Below are 20,190 nucleotides of genomic sequence, written 5' to 3'. Positions count from 1 at the left end.
TCATTGCCTCTTTTCTTAGACCAGATGTTGGCTTGAAGACACCACCCCCTTCTTTTTAGACAGCTATTCACAGAAAAATCTTAGCAAAAAAAGGTCTTTCAGAAAATATGCTGAGAAGACAGGTCCAGATTTAACCTCTAGTGTGGTAGTTTAGTCTTGTTCTACCATCTGGCTTGGGACAGAGCTTACGCTTTTCATACTGCTGCGAAGCAAAAGTGTCACAAAGAGAACTCGGTTTTCCTCCCTGGAAATAGCTGCTACATGACAGTATGTGTGTTGTAACTTGAATATCTGGAAACTGTTAGTCTTAGAAAACATCTCTAGTTCCTGTAAGTGTTAAGGTTTCATTTTATAAAGACGGCTGGTACCATGTTTTTTGTACCTCAAACGTAGTTCCCTTTCAGGTACCTACAGAATAGCAATCCCCTGCATGTTTTACCTATGTCTTTTTTTTTTTTCTTTCTTTCTTTGTCTCAGCAGGAATAAAATTCTGTAGGCAAAGCGTCTTTCCAAATTCTACTTGAATGAGCTCATCAGTGAGCTGTACAAATGTGACCAGCAGGAGCCTTTGCTCCATCAGTGGGACAGTTTGGCTGAGTCAAGGGGAGGAAGAGAAAGTAGTCCTACCACTGGCTAGGGCTGAGACTCCTGCACCGCTGTCTTGAAACTGAGCAGCACTAAAATGCACTACTTGTTTTCAGTTCAGTAAGCACCCTTGTCTCTTTCTTTCTTTAACCACTGGATCAAAACAGCTAGGGCAAACCAAACTCGGTGCAGTGCCTTGAGGATACAACAGGACATTATTTTGCTTCAGATGACTGTATTCTATAAAAAACCATTCCATAGCCTTTTTTTCCCAGGGAAGCTTTAGGTTTTCTTTTACCATACCCACAGCTGCATCAACACAGTTGAGGTAATGTTCCTGTTCTTGACTTACTCTCAAGACCATGGTGGCCAATTCTGCTTCATGCTTGTTGACACCACAGCTAGTCTGGAGGATGGGCCAGGTCTAGCTTCCAGGAGGGTGGCTGACCAGAGGCCTCCAGAAGCCTTGGCAGAGCAGCCCAGGGAAAGATGCTACTACTAATGCAGGAAGTGCAGCAGAAACACGAACAATTTAGCATTCTGCTTTGAAATGAGCTAGTGACTGACATAAAAGTTACATCCCAAAGAAGTACACAGGCAACAGTAGAGTAAGCCTTCAGCAAAAAGCACTAGCAAAGGAAGGCAAGAGCTATCAAGAAGGAGGACCCAGCCCTTAGACTTTCAAGCAGGATACTGAGTACAATGTATGGCCTCTTCCAAGCTTCTTAGTTCTCCTGTGATACTCTGGGTATCATACAGCTACAGCAAGCAGCAAAACATGTTCTGTGCCACTAAAAAGTGAAATAAGACAATTTTTTCTGACATCTTGTTGTTCTTGTGGGATACAACTTCCCATTTTGGGGAATGAACTGAATGGACAGCTGTAGAAATTGAGGATACAGTAGCACAAAATAGCTGCTTCCATGACAGCCAGTGTAGTAATCCAACCTATCATAACCTGACTTGATGTTTGCAATTACTTCCAGTGTTTCAGTTTCAACAACACCAAATTCATATCATCAAGCTTATAGTCGTCTATTACAATGATTCTTTCCACTGTGCACCAGGCATGTAGGACTTGTTTTTTTCCCCAGAAATCTAAATAGCTCCACTATTCCACAGGTTTGGTGTGAAACTGAGAACGCCCACTGCAGACTCATTTAACAGCCTGCTTTCATTTTTGCTTCTGCCTGTAAGACTTAAGGGCCTTAACTGTCCTCTCCTCTGTATGCTTTGTCTACCTGCTACCCAGCAGCAGTGCAAGAAGTTTGCTCAGCCTCGGGGAGTAAACTCCATGATCCCAAATCTGCTTTGAACTTGCAGTGTGATGCAAGGTAAAGCAAGCAAGCAACTTGTCCTATGACTTTTTCATTAGCAGCTTCATGTGGGAAGACATATTCCGGCTTCCACTTACGATTGATTGGTGCTCAAAGCATTAGTAAGGCACACTGCGAGAAGCAAGGTTTGATTTAAGCCATCCTTTTCCAAAACCACAGATAAATAAGTGCCAGGTTCCGTGTTTTCTTAGTAGGTAAGATGAGCACTATTATAGTGTCCAAAGAATGTGGGACTTCAACCACTCTAATATCTGCTTGCAGGACAACACAGCAGGGCATCATAATCAATCCAGGAGGCTCCTGGAGTGCATCAGTGAGAACTTCCTGACCCAAGTGATAGAGCCAACGAGGAGAGGTGCTCTGCTGGACCTCGTACTCACCAACAAGGGGCTTGTTGGGCCTTTGAAGGTCAAAGGCAGCCTTGGCTGCAGTGACCATGAGATGGTGGAGTTCAGGATCCTGAGAGGAAGGAGGAGGGTAAAAAGCAAGCTCTCAACCCTGGACTTCAGGAGAGCAGACTTTGGTCTCTTCAAAGATCTGCTTGGAAGCATCCTATGGGACAAGGTCCTGGAGTGAAGAGGGGCCCAAGAAAGCTGGTTAATATTCAAGACTCACCTCCTCCAGGCTCAAGAGCGATGCATCCCAGTGAATAGGAAGTCAGGCAAAAATGCCAGGAGGTCTGTGTGGATGAATAAGGAACTCCTGGCCAAACTCAAACACAAAAAGGAAGCATCCAGAGGGTGTAAGCAAAGATGGGTAACCTGGGAGGAACACAGAGACATTGCCCAGGCATCCAGGGATGAAATTATAAAAGCTAAAGCTCACCTGGCGTTGAATCTGGTCAGAAATGTGAAAGACAACATGGGCTTCTTTAAGTACACAGGTGGAAGAGGCTAGGGAAAATGTGGGTCCGTTGCCAAATGAGATGGGGCACCTGGTTACACAGAACATGGAAAAGGTTGAGGTACTGAATGCCTTCTTTGCCTCAGTCTTACTAGCAACACTGGCCTTCAGGAATCCTAGGTCCCAGGGACCAAGGGGAAAGTATGGAGCAAGAAAGATGTACCCTTGGTGGAAGAGGGTCAGGTCAGGGAAGACTTAAGCAAACTGGACATACGTAAGTCCATTGGCCCTGATGGGATGCACCCACAAGTAGTGTGGGAGCTGGCAGATGTCATTGCGAGGCCACTCTTGATAATCTTTGATCAATCATGGCAACTGGGGGAAGTGCCCGAAGACTGGTGGAAAGCAAACATCACTTCTGTCTTCAAGAAGGGCAAGAAGGAGGATCCAGGGAGCTAAAGGCCTGTCAGCCTCACCTCGATCCCTGGAAAGGTGATGGAGCAGCTAAACCTGGAAACCATTTCCAGGCACATCAACAACAAGAAAATCATCAGTAGTAGTCAACATGGCTTCACCAAGGGGAAGTCATGCTTGACCAGCTTGATAAACTTTTATGATGAAATGACTGGCCTGGTGGATGAAGGGAGAGCAGTGGATATTGTCCACCCAGACTTCAGTAAGGCCTTTGACACCGTCCCCCATAAGATCCCCACAGAGAAGCTGTTGATGTACAGGCTGAATGAGCAGTGAGGTGGATTGAAAACTGGATGAATGGCCAGCCCCAGAGGGTGGTGATCAGTGGAACAAAATCTGGTTGGAGGCCAGTGACTAGCAGTGTACTGCAGGTGTCAGTACTGGCTCCAGTCCTGTTAAACATCTCCAGTAACAATCTGGATGATAGGACAGCATATACCCTCAGCGAGTTTGCAGATGACACAAAACTGGGAGAAGTTACTGATATACCAGAGGGTTGTGCTGCCATCCAGAGGGACCTCAACAGGCTGGAGAAATGGTCTTACAGGAACCTCATGAAGTTCAACAAGGGAAGGTGCAAAGCCCTGCACCTGGGGAGGAACAACCCCAGGGACCAGTACATGCCGGGGGCCACCCTGATGGAAAGCAGCTGGGCAGAGAAGGAACCTGGGCGTCCTGGTGGACACCAAGTTGAACATGAGCCAGCAGAGTGCCCTTTTTGGAAAGAAGGCTAACGGTATCCTGGTTGCCAGGGAGGTGATCCTTCCCCTCTACTCAGCACTGGTGAGGCCACACCTGGAGTACTGTGTCTGGTTTTGGGCTCCCTAGTGCAAAGAGGGACATGGACATACTGAAGAGAGTCCAGCCAGGGGCCACGAAGATGCTGAAGGGACTGGAGCATCTCTCCTATGAGGAAAGGCTGAGAGAGCTGGGACTGTTCAGCCTGGAGAACAGAAGGCTCAGGGGGAATCTCATCAGTGTATATGAATACCTGAAGGGAGAGTGCAAGGAGGATGGAGCCAGGCTCTTTTCAGTGGTGCCCAGTGACAGGACCAGAGGCAATGGGCATAACTGAAACACGGGAGGTTCCCTCTGAACATCAGGGAACACTTTTTACTGTGAGGGTGACCGAGCACTGGCACAGGTTGCCAAGGAGGTGGTGGAGTCTCCAACCCCTCCAACCTCAGACACCCCGTCATTCTGTGAATAAAACTTGAAAGAACACTTATTTGTTGATTTGGCTTACAAAGCTTCTAATCTGGGAAGACCGGAAAGGCTTAACTAGTTGGCAGCAGCACGTGACTGCTCCAGACAAGCAAATGCCATTTCCTGCCCAACAAAGCAGGGGCAGCATCAGAAGGATTTGTTACTACACAGGGAGCAGTTTTATAAGCTAAGGAACACAAAGAAACTGAAGAGGCCTTCATTATCCTGTTTCATAATGCAAGCAGCACCTATTATAGGTAAAATTGTTATCCTCCCTTCACTTCAGCAGCATCCATCTTGTGTCTTGCTCCATGGGAGCCAAAGAACTCCCACGTACGATTCCTACCCTGCCCCTGAAATAAAGCGTTTAGCCACCTTTCTCCTTAGGATTCACCTAAAGCCTATGCTTTTCCCCCTGACATTCAGATCCAAGTTTGCTCAGCCTGTCTCTCACCAGTTGTGATGATCCAGAAGGTCATAGGGTTTATTTACAGCTATCCAGAGAACACACACTGGAGCCCATATCATCAACAGGAACTGGAGATGGAGTAACCATGCTTAAAAAGGACTCCCAAAACCAATGCAGACACTAGGCAGAAAGTGCAGAAAAGCTGTACTTGAAGAGCATTTATAACTGACTTTTAGCATCATCTTTCCTATAAATGTCTGCAACGTATTTTCTTTCTCTTCTTATCTCAGACTGAATACCGGTGTTACCAAGCTGCCCTGAATCAGAGGCAGGCCCTCTCACCCAAGCTCATGGTTCAAAATCCTCAACAACATGCAAAATCACGGATTCATGCGGGCTGGCAGGCACCCATGGAGATTGTCTATAGTCTCCCAGACCTCATGAGAATTTGGCTGCACAAAGGATCTTTTCCTTTTGGGATCAAGTCTTCAGTTTTCAGCTGGTATCTCTAAATCTTACTAGGACTCAAGGGAGGGTTTGATTTTTCTTTGCAGATGGCAAGCTGGTAGTGGTATCAGAGCAGGACTACACCCCCTATCCACAGGCTCACATGTTACTTGCACAAAGTATTACCCCATTAACATTTAAAAAAAATGTTACATCCACCACTTGCATAACTGAGCAGGAACCTAAGCTCGCTTATTTTTTGCTGAGAGGGTAGTAGCTCTTCCACATACATTCTGCAAGCACATACAGACAGGCAGCTGATTCTACCCGAGCAAGGCTGAAATTCATTGATTTCCAATTCAGAAACAGGAGGATGAACAGGCCCATGGGTGAACAATGCTTTCTTTAATATTAGTTAAAGCACTAGATGTTGCCTTGTTCAAGTCTTACATACAGGTAAGTGGCATAACACCTGGCTGATTCTCCAGAGAGAAAATGTCTTCCTAGATTACATTAAAAAAATTAACATTTACATTAAAAAAAAAATTACATTTTATGTTAAAAAAAATTAACATTTTCAAGGTTATCATTGTACTTTTGTGTCAACTGCCAGCTATTTTACAAATTACAGCTGCAGCCCAGGAGGTAAGTTTTACCATTGCCCTTTCATAAGCATTGGTACATTTCGCCTTTTTGTCTTGGGTACTTGATGCAATAAACTCTGAAACTCTTAAATAAAAAGCATAAGAAACGCCAGATTTTCTCACATTTTTACGCTAGAGAACGTATGTCAATCTTTAAACATTCGGGATTCTGACGGCTTTATTTGCTACAACTACTTTTCTTTTGAAGAACAATGTAAGATACGGTTTACACTGAGGATTGGCAGTTGTGTGTAATCTGAAGGCAAAATGAACCACAAGTCAGGTAATACTAAAAACACTTTGTCAAGCTCTTCTGCTGTATCAAAAGCACTAACTGCCAATGGAGCTTGCCAGATGTATTACTGTCAGATGTTTCTGACACACCGGTGTCTTTTCGGGCAGGAAAAGTAATCACTTCCGGCTATCTAAAAAATAACTTTATTGCCATTATCTAAGGAAGTAAAAACCAACTTGGGAATTAAAACACGACAGCTAAACATAGAACTAAACGCTACGGTTGCAGCGAGCGAGCAATGCTATTGAGAAGTTAAGCTGAAATCTTTCTGCATTTCCTTAGACCAACATGAACATAGACCAATCAAGTGCACCGGTCAGTGCTGAAGGAGGTCAGTCACCAGCTGACAACCAATACTTGCATAAGGATCAAGCCCTCCGGCTGAAAAAAAGGGCCAGGTTATTTAAATTGGAACTAATTTATTAAGTCAAAGAGAAGTTATTACTGTTTTAAAGATCACTGTGGCAGGAGAGCATTCTACAAGAGATGAGGACAGGAAACAGTGCAGCAGATTCAAATCTACATGCGTTCATCTCATCATTACAGACAAAACCTCATTTTTTGCTACATCCTAGAAAAACTATGGTCAGACTTTAGAAGATTCTGGTGTACTTTCACAACAGCGTGCATTCATCAGGATCTCAAACGGAATCATCAGCTGCTCCAAACTGAAGAGCCTGAAAGCTTCTTTTTGTCATAGCATGGGACCTAAGTATCACCTTAACTAGGTCCACAGGTATATGAAATAAAAAAAAAAATCTTACAAATAATTATTCAAAGTATGCCATGCCCTTTTGGGAAAATAGGAAGCTAAACTGAGTAAACTGGGAAAAACCAAAACAACTCCAACATGTGCAGCATCACAGTACTAGGAACTTGGCCTATGTAAACTGGCTTTTGCATGTCTTAAAATATTGATCCCCTGAGGCCTGCTTCAGTTAAAGCTGGTCTGAAGACATTGTGCACTTACAGGAAGAGGACCTAGATAATAATTCTTTTTAGCCTGGAAGTAAAACAAAAGGGAAAAAAAAAACCTCAAAAACCAAAACCAAACAAACAAACCAAACCAAAACAACAACAAAGAAACCCCAAAACAACCAACCAACCAACCCAACAAAACCAACTATATCTCACTGCCACATTAGGCAGGTTTGTCGCAGTAAGTGCTGGGAGATGGGGAAGAATAGTTTTCATTCCGAGGAAGCTGTGTGACACTATTTAATATGTATAATTGGAAAAATTATAGTGAAAATTGAACACAGTGACAAGACAAGAGGCAATGGGCACAAACTGAAACACAGGAGGTTCCCTCTGAACATCAGGGAACACTTTACTGTGAGGGTGAAAACATAAACCCACTGGACTAGAAAAGCCTCTGCCTTCAAGCTGAGGACAGAGTAGCCTCATCTGCATCCCAGGAAAACTGTGCCTTTGTTTCAGCAGTGGAGAAGAGACAGCTTTCCCATTCCACATAATTCACTCAAATAAAAAAAAAAAAACATTTTACTGTATTCTAGGAAGTCAGCAACCACTTATAAGCGCGTATAGGTCCTAGCTTGTTCAACTTTTATAAACACTGTAGGAAGAGTACAGACTTCAGGAGACAGAAAAAACACTCTCACTGAAGTTGCTTCAGCTACTCTGGTAAAAATAAAAGTATTTGAAATTAACTGATGCTATATTTAAGCATCAATCTACCCGACTTTAGACCAAGAAGTAAAAATATCATTCTCTGGAAACCTGAACTGAAAATTGAGCAAGTTATCACACTCTGTGCATTTAGACCTTGTTAAAGCACAAACATCAATAACCTGCAACTAACAGGCACACTTCATAGCTCATTGTAGAGTCAAGCTATGGCTTCCAGAGCTTGAGGAGGCCATCTTCACTGTAAGTGGCAATCAGGTTCTGGTGGGGGTGATGAGCAATGCCAATGACATCTTTTTCATGAACCTAGAGAATAAGCAGAAAGATGCATCAGGAGATTCTTCCTTTAGCAGATTCAAGCCAAATACTCTCTTCAAACAAGAACTAGAGGAAAGCTGGACTGAGGTTTAACATGCTTTGTGCATACAGCAAAAGCAGAGGAACATACCTCCCCAATATTACGTTCTAGTTGCAAACCATTTTTGTGACATAGCAGTTACTTTTTGTTGGGTGAGGGAAGGTTCAGTGAAGGTTTACATCCATGACATCTAAGTGTTCCCCATTAAATTTAGACATTCAAGCTGGTATTCCTCTTTAGTTTAATCCAAGGCAAATTTAAGTCTGACAGCTTGGTCAGATTCTCCATCATCCAGAGCACAGGTCAAGACATGCTCTAGTTCAAATAAGTTTCAGCCAATTCACTCTTGGCTTGGTGGGTAAACATTTTCATAACTTTTAAAATTAAAATGGTTCTAAAAAAACTAAAGACCTTCTATAGCCAAGTGTTCCAGAATGTGTTTGCTACCAATCATGGCTGCTAGAGGCGAAAGATTCCTTGGTACAAGACTTCTCCTTACAGATTTCTCCTTATGGACTTCATAAATAATGAACATTTAGATCATCCTTGTGTTTAGAACTCTGCAAAAGCTCAAAGCTAAGAACTTACAGTCAGAGTTCTCTCCAGCTTGCCGGTCACTGTGCTGAAACAATAGAGCACAAAATCTTCACCAACACAATAGATCCATTCACCACGAGGTGAAAGTGCACAGCAGACGAAGTCACCACCTTCTCTCTTACCAGAGCTGAAACTTCTTACAATCTGCAAAGATACCCCCCCAAAAATATTTGGCAGGATTAAACTGCAGCACATCATTACTATGTTCAGGGCAAAAATATTTAGGCAATACTAGGTCAGTTTAGAACATAGGATCTCTCCATAGCTGCAATCACTTTCTGCAAGTCAAGCTGTTCTATAACCTGGGTACAGAATAGTTTGTCATGAAAGCAAACTGGAGAAATCAGGTTTAACCCAAGGCTAAGTTATTAACTAGGTTTTTGGCATTCTTAAAATGACAGAGAGACTTGAAAGGACACCAGTAAGATCACATACTTGTCCTTGCATATTCATAATGACGACTGTATTCGATCTGTTGCAAACAACAAAGTGTTCTGGGTTTTTAGGCAGCAGAATGACACTGTTCACAGTAATGTCCGTCCCAGCAGTGCTGCCAAGAGATTTGAAGGTGTTTGAGCACTCTGTCGTCTTCACATTCCAAACCTAGTACGAAAAATAAATGTAAAACCAATTAGCTTTAAAAAATTAAAACAAAAATGAGCTGATTCAGGATACAGAATTCAGGTTTGTTAAGGCTCCTGAAGGGAAATATGAATTCCAAAAATTGTAGTTTAAAGCAGATTTTAAAAAAAAAATTATCACATCTATTTTGAAGTGTGGACACCATGAACAATTTCACTACAACTGAACTGAAAGTGAATTTCCGTTATCCAAATTCAGCCTGGCTCCCTTTCATTAAGCATATTCCCTGAGGGGCGAGTCCAGACTTGCTTTCTGGTTTTAGCTGGTATCTGTGAATGTATGTGTAGCCTCTGCACATGCAATTTGCCTTACACAAGACAGGCACAAAAATCGCTGAAAAAGCAAAGCCTCACTGATATCGGTGGGAGAGAAGTTCCAGCTTAGAGCTGCTTCAGGCTCAACACCAGGTTGTTCTAGCTGTTTAGAAACAGAAAATGGAACTGCTTGTTTAATAATTAAAATAAAATGTAACTCACCATCTATGGAATATTTTTGCTGTTTACATACTAGTACAATCAAAATGAAAGATACCACCTTCTTATGCTATTCCCATGATTGGTACAGTCTAACAAAGAGTACAAGTTTGAAGTAACGCCTCATTTAATATGAGCAAAATCTATCACACTCTCCTAGGCCACATCTATAAACAGGCTCTGTTTACCCACCCCCCACGCACTGCATTGATGCCCTACTTAATGTAGCTGTTTCTATATTAATTTATTTATTTATTAAAGTAATATATATATTACTTAATAAATTATATAAATATAATTTATTTTATTATTAGTCAGTAATGCCCTGTACACAATGCTTTCCTCCTCTTAACTACTACACACTGAGTAGTTCCACTCTTTGCTGAGACTAGAAGCCAAACCTATCACTTCTACGATCAGTTTCATTAATGCTAGATTACCTAGCTTACACGGCAAGGGACCCCTAAGCACAAACAGGTGTCCAACACAGTAAGCAAGAAAATGCCATTATTTCAGACAAGGGAATCCCCACATTCTAGGTCAAGAGGTGTCACAGTCAATTCTGTTTCTAGAATAAAGCAGGAACAGGCAGGTAAGTACTGCACTTATGTCCTCCTTTCATAAATACAGCAGAAACAGAATCTGCAGCAGTCTGTAAGCACAGTATGAAACTTCATCATTTCTCATTCACACCACTCTATAGCAAAGGTCACAACCAGAAAGACTTATTATTGCAGACAACCTCAAGTCCTTCTCCAATGACTGCAGCAGTTATAACAAATCAGCGACAACATGCAAAGAGTCTGAATGTGTTATTTATGAAGGGTAAACGCTATCTTACCTTCACTGTGCCATCAGAGGACGCACTGATAATATAGTGGCCGTCCTGGGTAAAAGTAGCTTCATTGACGAAGGAAGAATGACCACGGAATTCCTTTAAAGTTTTCCCAGATTTTAAACCATGAATCCTGTCACACAACAGAGGTCACAACTGAGTGAGCAACTGAGTGAGGTAGTCTGAACCACCCTCTGGCTTCACTGTATTTTAAATCTGAGATACTTTTGATAGGCAACAATAAAAAGTGCTATGGCGCAAGCTCTAAGTCTTTATCACAAGCCCCTTTCATCAAAGACATTATGTGTTCCTGTGAAAAGCTTAAGGAAATACCATCAACCTTCAGCCTCAAGGACCTGTATGTAATATACACTGTACATATTAGAAGACAGAACTATGAAAGGGGAAACTGTGAAGCTGACCAAAAAAAATTACAGAATTAAGTTTGGAAGTCTCTAGTCAACAGACTCCTCAAGTGAGGTCAGCTTGCTCAGGGCCTTGACCAAGGCCTTGTCCAGTTAAGAAAAATTCTTTCCTTACACCCAGCCAGAATTTTTCTCTTTTGCAAGCTGTCGCCATTGCCTCTTACTGTGCAACTCTGTGAAGAGTTTGCTCAGTCATCTAAAAGGAAATTATATTCTTCATCTGTATCAGCCTTAAATTGTAGTACCTACTGGCTACAGAAATACGGTTTTCAAGTAGAAGTGTGAAGCCTTGAGAATGAAATTCCTTATTCCATTTGAAGCTTGCTGTCCTTGATTCAACATCCAACCTTACGTATTTTCAATTAAAATGCTTATGCTATAGTTCATATATATCAGGATTTAAACAGATTAACATCTCTCATTAAGATGTTTTGTAATGCCTGTTCACTGTGCAGTTCACCCTGCAGATCCACACATTTCTTTATCTTCATCTAAAGCAGTACCATTGGTACCATTGGGTTTTACAGTACAGACAAGAGCCTAAAGCTATTAAACATATTACATAATCCCATTCAATTACACATAAAACGTATACAGTCATCAAGCACTGGATCAATCTGATTCACAACGTAAGTCCCATATCCTGCAACTCAATTTTGAGAAAGACAGATAGGGAAGTTAGAAACCTTGACAAACCGGACCAATGGACTGAGAGAAACCTGCTGATGGTGAGAACAGATTGTCACAGAACCACCTCAGGCATCAGAATCACCTGGGGGCTAACCGGCTGCAGAGGAGGTCTGCAGCAAAGGACCCGGCAGGCTTTGGGGAGAACAAAGTGAAAGCTAGCAGCATGCTGTGGCATTGACGAAACCCAGCCACACACCAGATAGATGCATTAGGAGAGGCACAGTCTGCAGACCAAGGTTCCCCCTTGCTTGGCAGAGGTGTAGCCACCTCTGGAGGACTGTGCCCAGATTTGGGCCCCCACTAAGGGGCCACTAAGATGGCCAGAGGGCTGCACCACATGATGCATGAGGAAAGGCTGAGACGGCTGGGTGTGTTCAGCCCAGAGAAGTGAAAGTTCAGGAGCATCTAATTGCTGTCCTCCTTGTAGACAAAAAAGTTAAATCAGAATAACCCCAAAGAAGAAAAATAACTGTGAACTAGATAAAACTGACCTAAGCTGCTTTCAACTGCAGCAAAGTGTCTGCGTAGCAACAGAAGAGCTTTGTTACAAACCAAATCTACCCAGCAGTGAGCAAATTCCACTCAGTAACAAGACACCAAATAGGTGCAGGATCAGAATTACTGTACTACACAAATGTTAAGCAACACTTTCCAGATGCTAGGACCTGCAGGAACAAGGGTTTGATGAGGTTGCTGCCCATCTGGTAACTTAGATTAGAACACAGTTTGAGTATTTTTGTGACTACTTGCTAGTATTAAAAGTTACAATTAACTTTCATTTTTGCTTCTATCCACCCTGCAGGATCAGAATTACTGTACTACACAAATGTTAAGCAACACTTTCCAGATGCTAGGACCTGCAGGAACAAGGGTTTGATGAGGTTGCTGCCCATCTGGTAACTTAGATTAGAACACAGTTTGAGGATTTTTGGACTACTTTCCTAGTATTAAAAGTTACAATTAACTTTCATTTTTGCTTCTATCCACCCTGCAATGATCATTAAAAAAAAAAAAAAAAAAAGAAAAAGGTTACCTAAGTCCTTACTAAACACCTGAAAAATTGTAACTATTTGGTTAACATCACTACCTAACAAGTTTTCACAGAATAGATGCAGTCAGATTCTTCTCAGAGGTACACAGCTAAAGGACAAGAGGCAAAGGGCACAAGTTACAAAGGAAAACAAAACATCTTTCCTTATGTCCAAACAGGATTTTCTCCGAGAGGGTTGTACAGCCCTAAGACAGAAGGGGCTGGCTTGTCAGATGCCAAGAGAAGCAGTGGGGTCTCCACCCACAGTGATTTTGAGAACTCAGCTGGATGAGGCCCTGAGCAAGCTGTCCTAACTGAAAGGTTGTTTGTGCTTTGAGAAGCATATTGGACTAGAGACCTCTAGAGGTACCTTCTAAATTAAACTATTTTATAATTTATGCCTAGTCTGCCTTACACAGGTTGCACAGACACTTGAGCCTTCTTAGAGCACAGATGCAAGCCTAACCACCTTCATACCTGTCCCACAACAATCCATTGCTTTATCACGTTGTTGCTTAACAGACTATCTGCACACCAGGTAAGCTGCAGTAACTGTATGCATCTAAGTCTTAGCACATGGAAAGTGTCAGGTAAGGCCAAATTTGTTCAGTTTAGCCCAACCACATTAAAAGGGATGTACTTCCTTGGATTTTCTGCAGACAGAGCTCATATCCAACTGCTGTAACCGAGCTGACACATTATCAACTTGCTAAACTACACTAACTGGATTGTGCACCAAAGCAACTCCAAAGTTTGTAGAAAGTCTCAACTCCCATTCCTGGGTTCCCAAGATCTCGGCTTGTGGGCCTTCAACATCATGAACAGTTTCACTGCCCAAAAGGAATGCCACAGACATTGGGAAATTGAACTATACAGATTGGTTAAAAAACCCCACAGCTCATATCCCAAGACAGTGCTAGTGCTACACAGCGAAGGATGGTTTGCATGACAAACAGAAAGCACTCCCATGCCCAAAAGCAGAACTACAGAGACAGCCTGGAGAAATGGGAATTATCTTTTGGGAGTGGAGAGAAAAATGATCCTGTCTCTATGGCTCTTTTTCATCACTGAAAGTTGTTTTTTTCCCTTGTCAGCATAAATGTATAAACCATCTGGCCACATGATTTTTCTCTAACAGAGATTCCAAAACAGTGGTACATGTCACAGAATCACAGAATAACTTAGGCTGGAAGAGACCTCGAAAGACCTCTATTCCACTGCTCTCCTCAAAGCTTCCAAGTCACTCATGGTCTTGTTCAATTTAGCTTTGAAAATCTTCAACGGTTGAGATCCACCCCCAGCCTGACCCAACTCTCTCAGCATTGTCCAAACACTGCTGCTTTCACAAGGGGGAAAAAAAGGGAGTTTTTCCCTTATATAGAATCAGAATTTCACTTCCTGGAGGTTGTCCCTTGTAGGAACCGTGCACTTGAGAAGAGTCTGGCATTGTCTTATCTATGACTACCTCTAGATGAGGCAGCCAGGTCCCTTCTCAGCCTTCTTCTTCCAGGCCGATCAGGCCCAGCGTCTGTCTTCCCTTACACAGCATGTATATCTGAAGAGATACTCAGATCAAAAACCAGCACCCTAAAGTACAGCAGAGGCTGTACTGCCATTTCCAGATACAAATTGCAACTCCTACTCTTGAAGCTCTCAGGGTCCATCAGCCTGGCTGTCTTCCAGGGTTGGATCTCTAGTATTCCAAGTCAGACTGCTGGGAAGAACAGATGCCCAGAAAACATTTTCTTCGGGTTCTTCTTCCTCTTGTTCCCACTCTAAGAGGAGTTCTCTGGATCCAAGAGAGATAGAGGGGTGGATCTGGGGTGTGGGATTACAGAGATGGATTCAGGGTGTGAGCTGGGACAAGAACCCTTTTACGATAAGGGCTAGCAATGCATGACTTAGACAGGGAGCAGCAACATGATGCAAAGTGATTGTCCCTGAACGTGTAGGGATGCACATTATCTCCTCTCACCCACATGCAGCTCACAGGAACACGCACACCCTCATTCAAGCCCATGGGGAGAGCCATGGACTAACTAGTGTTAGCTTGCTAACTGAGATTCCCAAGCACTTTTGGACTTTTGGAAATTTTGCTCTATTCGGCAACTATCAGACGGAAGCAGAGAATACGCACCGAAATACTTAAAGCTGCTCTCTTCAGATTTGGATCTCTTGGATTTCTTTAGATAGTAGAAAAAGAAGAGCCCATGATACTGCTTCACAAGAAAAACAAACTGGATGGAACCAACTACTGTCATGTCATCTATTAAAGCTAGTGAGTATGATTACGCTGTTTAGGCTGTTTCAGAAACGGTCATCACCCTGTTATCCTCAGATCTTTTTTACCCTAAGCTGCTTATAAAAAATGTTATTTTTGAAGGTTGACACAACTGTTTCTTAAGCTAGGAGTCTCCCAGAAAGAAAACGCGCAAGGTCAATGTAAATGACAATAGAGCAGAAGAAGTACTTGGCCCCTAGCCCTGGAATAATGCAAGTTAAGCAAGCTGAAAGGTCAAACTTTTAAACTGTTCCTCTCCGACCCTCAGCAGTCATGCTCTATTAGTATTAAAACTCAATGTAAAAAGATCAAATCCCAGGTCAAATGAATCTATATTTGAAAGTTTAACCGCTTAACATGAAAATTCAGTTTTCTTTTCTCCTGCACTGTAGCTCACGCATTCTCAGTTTATTTACCTGATTGTCTGATCAAAAGAAGCACTAAGAATTTGGCTGCTGTCTTTAGAGAAACTGAGGCATGTAACACCTTTACTGTGTGCTCGTTCAAATCTTCTCAGACACTGACCACTCTGGATTTTCCACACCTGGAGAGGAAACAGCAAATGAAATAGAGGTGGTTACTTTGTTATGAGATCACAGAAGCTTAAACATCAGAGCCAATACGTATCTGTTTCTGAGCCATGCTACACTTCATTTGTTTTTATATGGAATTGCAACATTACTGCAATTGCAAGTGAATCTTTCTGGTCACCACCTCTACCAACATACCGTACAAAAAGTTTTGTACCTTGATCTTTCCATCCTGTGCTCCAGTTGCTAGCATTTCTGTATCTCTACTGAAGCACATGCACAGCACTGCATCATCCATCATCATAAAATTATCTTGTGCCTGGTACTTCAGATCCTAAATGAAAGCAGAAGATCCACCAGTCAAAATAGCGGATTCAATGAAATACGTTTTAAGGCAAAAGTGCCAGCAGTTTTAACTTCAGTTACATTTTATAACCTATCATCATCAGCCTTATAATAACAGGGAAGTGCTATTGTCATAATTTTAGAGGCAACAATGATGATCCAGAAAAGTAAAAAATCATGTTATCGCAGAGGGAAGTCTATGACAAACCAGACAATTAAACCCATGTAAAGATTCCAGACCAATATTTGAATCACCCAAGCAGACATCCTTTTCAGATTCACAGTCCCTGAGAAATGAAAACAAACATAATCTCAAAGAATAAATCAGGTGCTCTGGCCAATGAACTATCCATGTGAAACAAGGCGCAATTTACCTTCCTAATCTTTCCAGTAGTGAAGTTCCATACTTCAATGAAACCATCGACAGAGCCAGTAACCAGATACTGTCCATCTGGGGAAAACCGAGCACACTCCACATGCGACTTCTGCCCAAACTGTTTTATAGAAGAATATAAATTAAGACTAATAAGCAATTTAAAAGAAGCAACTCATTAAAACAAAACTGTAGTCTCATTTTGGTGGCAAAAATACAGTATTTTCTAGAGGCATGCATTCACAAATTTAATGTTAAGGTACAAAAAACCCCATCAATACCTACATACTAGCACTTCAAAAACAAACAAAAAACCCCCCTCCATTTGATCTGGTAATATCTGTGAAACTTATATCAAACACTCCATGCTTACAGCAGCAGTTGGGTTGGTTGTCTTCATATTTTTGTTTTTGCAGTGAACTGTGTATGTTAACAAACACCGTTCCAGTACCCAGCATACATCCCTAGCAGACTTCAGAAATTTCTGAAGTTGTACAAGTTGCTTCACTTGGGATGATGTTTCTCCAGTGAAATTTTCACAGAGAATGTTCAGTATTTTTTATACACAATTTTTAAATTTTACATTTTTAAATGCAAGTGACCATGACAACTGAGTATAGAAAAAAGTTTTCATTAATCAATACAAAAATCCAAGGTCAGTACTGGTAAACAAAACAAGTTCCAATAAAGCATTTTTACCAAGCTGCTACTGAACACAACAAATTGATTTTACAAGTTCCAACTCATGACTTCCGAAAAACATTATCTTCTGTTTGTTGTGAGAACTGGTAGAGCTACTACAGTGAACTAGCGCTTCTCACTGTACAGAACTGCTTGGTGAAATTGAAAAGCCTTCACAGGAGGAAACTGCCTATTCTGTGTTGTGAGTGCTGCAGGACAACTATGTCATTACAGCACAGTTTTCTTTCTTTTTTGAAATCTATATGCTAAAATCCTTAAAAAGGAGATACTGATCATATTAGTAGACCTGGTATGCAGTAGTTCATGATCAAAACTTCAGTGGTTCACAGAAGCTAATATGCACACACAGAAGTTTAAGACATGAGTGTTTCTTTGCACAAATGAAGAAGGGGACTAAGCAAACCACTTCTGAAAACTGAATGATTCTCAACTGTGAAGTCAAAGGAACAATTAATACATTTATCGTATTCACAAATACCATGAGCACCCAATCTTGTTTAAGGGACTTCATTTCAGACTTTCATGAAAAGTCTCCTGATGAGATAAAGCATGGAGAAGAAGTTAAAAAAAAAACAAAACAGAGAGAGAGAGACAGGAAAATGACTTACAAAAAAGAGAACAGAAGAATTCAGAAGGTTTACTCTCATCTCCCAACATAAACCACAGGAAGGAACAAGCAGCAGTAACACACATAAAAGCAAACACATCACCTTAATATGTCTGCTCAGCTGTGTGGGGAACTTTTCTTCTTCTACGTCTTTCACAGCTGCTTTGCCTCTGAACAAGTCGATTGTCATACCAGGAGGAAGCAGGCCCTGATGCTGCTGCCATTTCAGTGCCTTTTGAGGAGTTCAAAGCCATACAGTTAGGTATCAATTAACATATGTCTTCCTCATCAAAACTTGCTTCTAATTAACACAATACAGCAGTAGTTTCTGGTACCCTTACAAATTGTACACCTGCACAGTTTGAGACAAATACACTGCAAACAATTACTTGAAATAAAACTTAACAGATTGTGCTTCCTAACTCATGACCACAAACAGAATAGAACATTATCCCCAAATGATTCTTGCAAGTGAGAATGACTCAGGCCCACCCTTCTCATTCTACCTTCAGCATGCAGTATACAGTACATACGCAGTGTTCAATCGTGTGTTAATTTAAATTACCCGACCTGTTGTCTATTTGCCTAGAACTGCATACATTAAAATTACAAACGACGCATAAGCTTTCTTGGAAGGCACAAGTGAACTTCATTCAAAAGACAGAATCTTATACAACCCCTTCAGCAAAGAGCTGCCTTCAGTTACAGGACGCACCTGTTATGCCGAGAGAATTTATTCGGCACACTTACAAGCTTAAAAAGTAAGATGTAAGCCATAAAACAGCAAAATACATGAAATACTGTCTGCATAGAGTATCAATGAATACATTCTGAGAATCAAAAAAGAGTTGTAAGTACAACAACGGAAATAGTGTGTGTTAGTATGTACTTTGAAAATAATCTTCTCTATGTGCTATTTATTCTGCGGGAAGAAATCTACCGCTAGAGTGCTGCCTTTTCCTACAACCGTGAAATCCTTGCCACATGGAGAAAATACTATTTTTAACTATACCACATGTAAACGTGCAATACTTAAGCTTTACTTTTCTGGAGTTGGAGAATCAACTACATCATAGTTAGTTTTATACGGCAAAGATCTACAGAAAATGACATAGCTACTGAAGTATTTTTCAAGAATTACCTGCCCCAACAACGCCATAAGACGAGATGGAGGTACCACGCTGACTTCTCCAGCTAAAGCTTGTGCAATAGCAGCTCTCCGCTTCTCTTTGCTACTTCCATCTGGGTATGCCTAGAGAGAAGTTATTTTTATGAAGTGATTCTTCTAAACCATTTTCCATAAAAATATCCATTGCTCTGAATTGAAGCCCCTTCCAGATTAATTTTCCATTAAGCCTTCAAAACAGCCCTTCTCTTTAACACCAACCCTTGAAAGATTTGGGATATGCTTTCACTGAAAATGTCAGACTGACATAATCAGTCAGGAATAATGCCCTGTTATTGCTGTTATTATACAACAACAATTTTATTTACGAAATGTACATCTTCTTCTGCATATGTAAGACAGGAAAAGCAAGGCATAGATGTCATCGTGTGGCAGGATACAGGTATAAATCCCCAAACTCCCACCTGTGGTGTACTTCAAAACCACTGCTCTGCTGCATCATGATCAGGTGTTACACGTCATTTCCAAAACACTTCATAAAACGTGTAAAATCATCAAACTGGGAAGCTGCATGTTCTCACTCCCAGAATGGAAAAGAAAAGATGCTGTCAGCTGTTAGCAACTTGGACCGATGCTAGGGGTCACGCAAGACAGCATCGTGAGGTCTCTAGGAAGAGCGTAACATACCTCACGAGGATCAAAGTAAGATCTGGCCAGAAGGTTTTCGAGATGGATGTACCGCTCCGGCTGAGTTTGTTTTAGCATGATCATGGGATCTGTTTGTCTCAGGAGAGACCTGGCAGCACCTAGTTCCCGGAGCTCAATCAACTCCAGCACAACCTGCATCAAGAGACAAACATCTGCATCAGCAAAGGGTAAGCGGAAAACTCCAGAGAGGGGCTTCCACCCAGACCAGAAAAGTCTGTGCACAGCCTGCACTCACTCACCTGCTCATAGAGATCAATGAGGGTCTTGTCGGGCAGCTTCAGCGACTGTATGGCTTGCAGCACTGTGTCCCAATGCCCGCTGTTGATGTCAGCCACAAAGCTCTCAATGCTGTCCACAGTGTTGAGGGACACGGTAGTTTCCTCCTGAAGGGTGGCGAGGGCTCGGTGGAGGCTGTTCTCCTTCAGGTACTGCATGATCAGCCGGATCACACTGCAGGGGAACAGCGCGCAGTCACGACACCAGCCCCACGGGCTACCCTTCCCCGCGGTCCTCCACAGCCGCCGCAGCCCCGTCCCGCCCGGGTGCCCAGCAGCGGCGGAGCGGGCCGCCCTCACGTCCCC

The 20,190-nt window shown here is 42.1% G+C and overlaps 1 protein-coding gene across 1 annotated transcript; it reads right to left on the bottom strand.

Annotated features, from left to right (window-relative positions):
• Positions 1-7,747: 7,747 nt before the first annotated feature.
• On the bottom strand, positions 7,748-20,088 carry SMU1 (DNA replication regulator and spliceosomal factor; the record flags this gene model as incomplete). Its single annotated transcript, XM_009285034.2, has 11 exons — positions 7,748-8,193; positions 8,834-8,986; positions 9,278-9,445; positions 10,799-10,925; positions 15,635-15,762; positions 15,966-16,082; positions 16,468-16,587; positions 17,879-18,007; positions 18,917-19,027; positions 19,589-19,741; positions 19,849-20,088. Coding segments are annotated over 11 exons (1,545 nt in total), but the record flags the coding sequence as incomplete, so codon positions are not given.
• Between the last annotated feature and the right edge of the window lie 102 nt (positions 20,089-20,190).

The sequence above is a fragment of the Aptenodytes forsteri genome, unplaced genomic scaffold (genome assembly GCF_000699145.1).
Source record: "Aptenodytes forsteri isolate BGI_AS27 unplaced genomic scaffold, ASM69914v1 Scaffold167, whole genome shotgun sequence".
NCBI classification, from domain to species: Eukaryota; Metazoa; Chordata; class Aves; order Sphenisciformes; family Spheniscidae; genus Aptenodytes; species Aptenodytes forsteri.
Note: the sequence above shows the minus strand (reverse complement) of the source record. Positions and strands in the feature narration are given on the sequence as shown.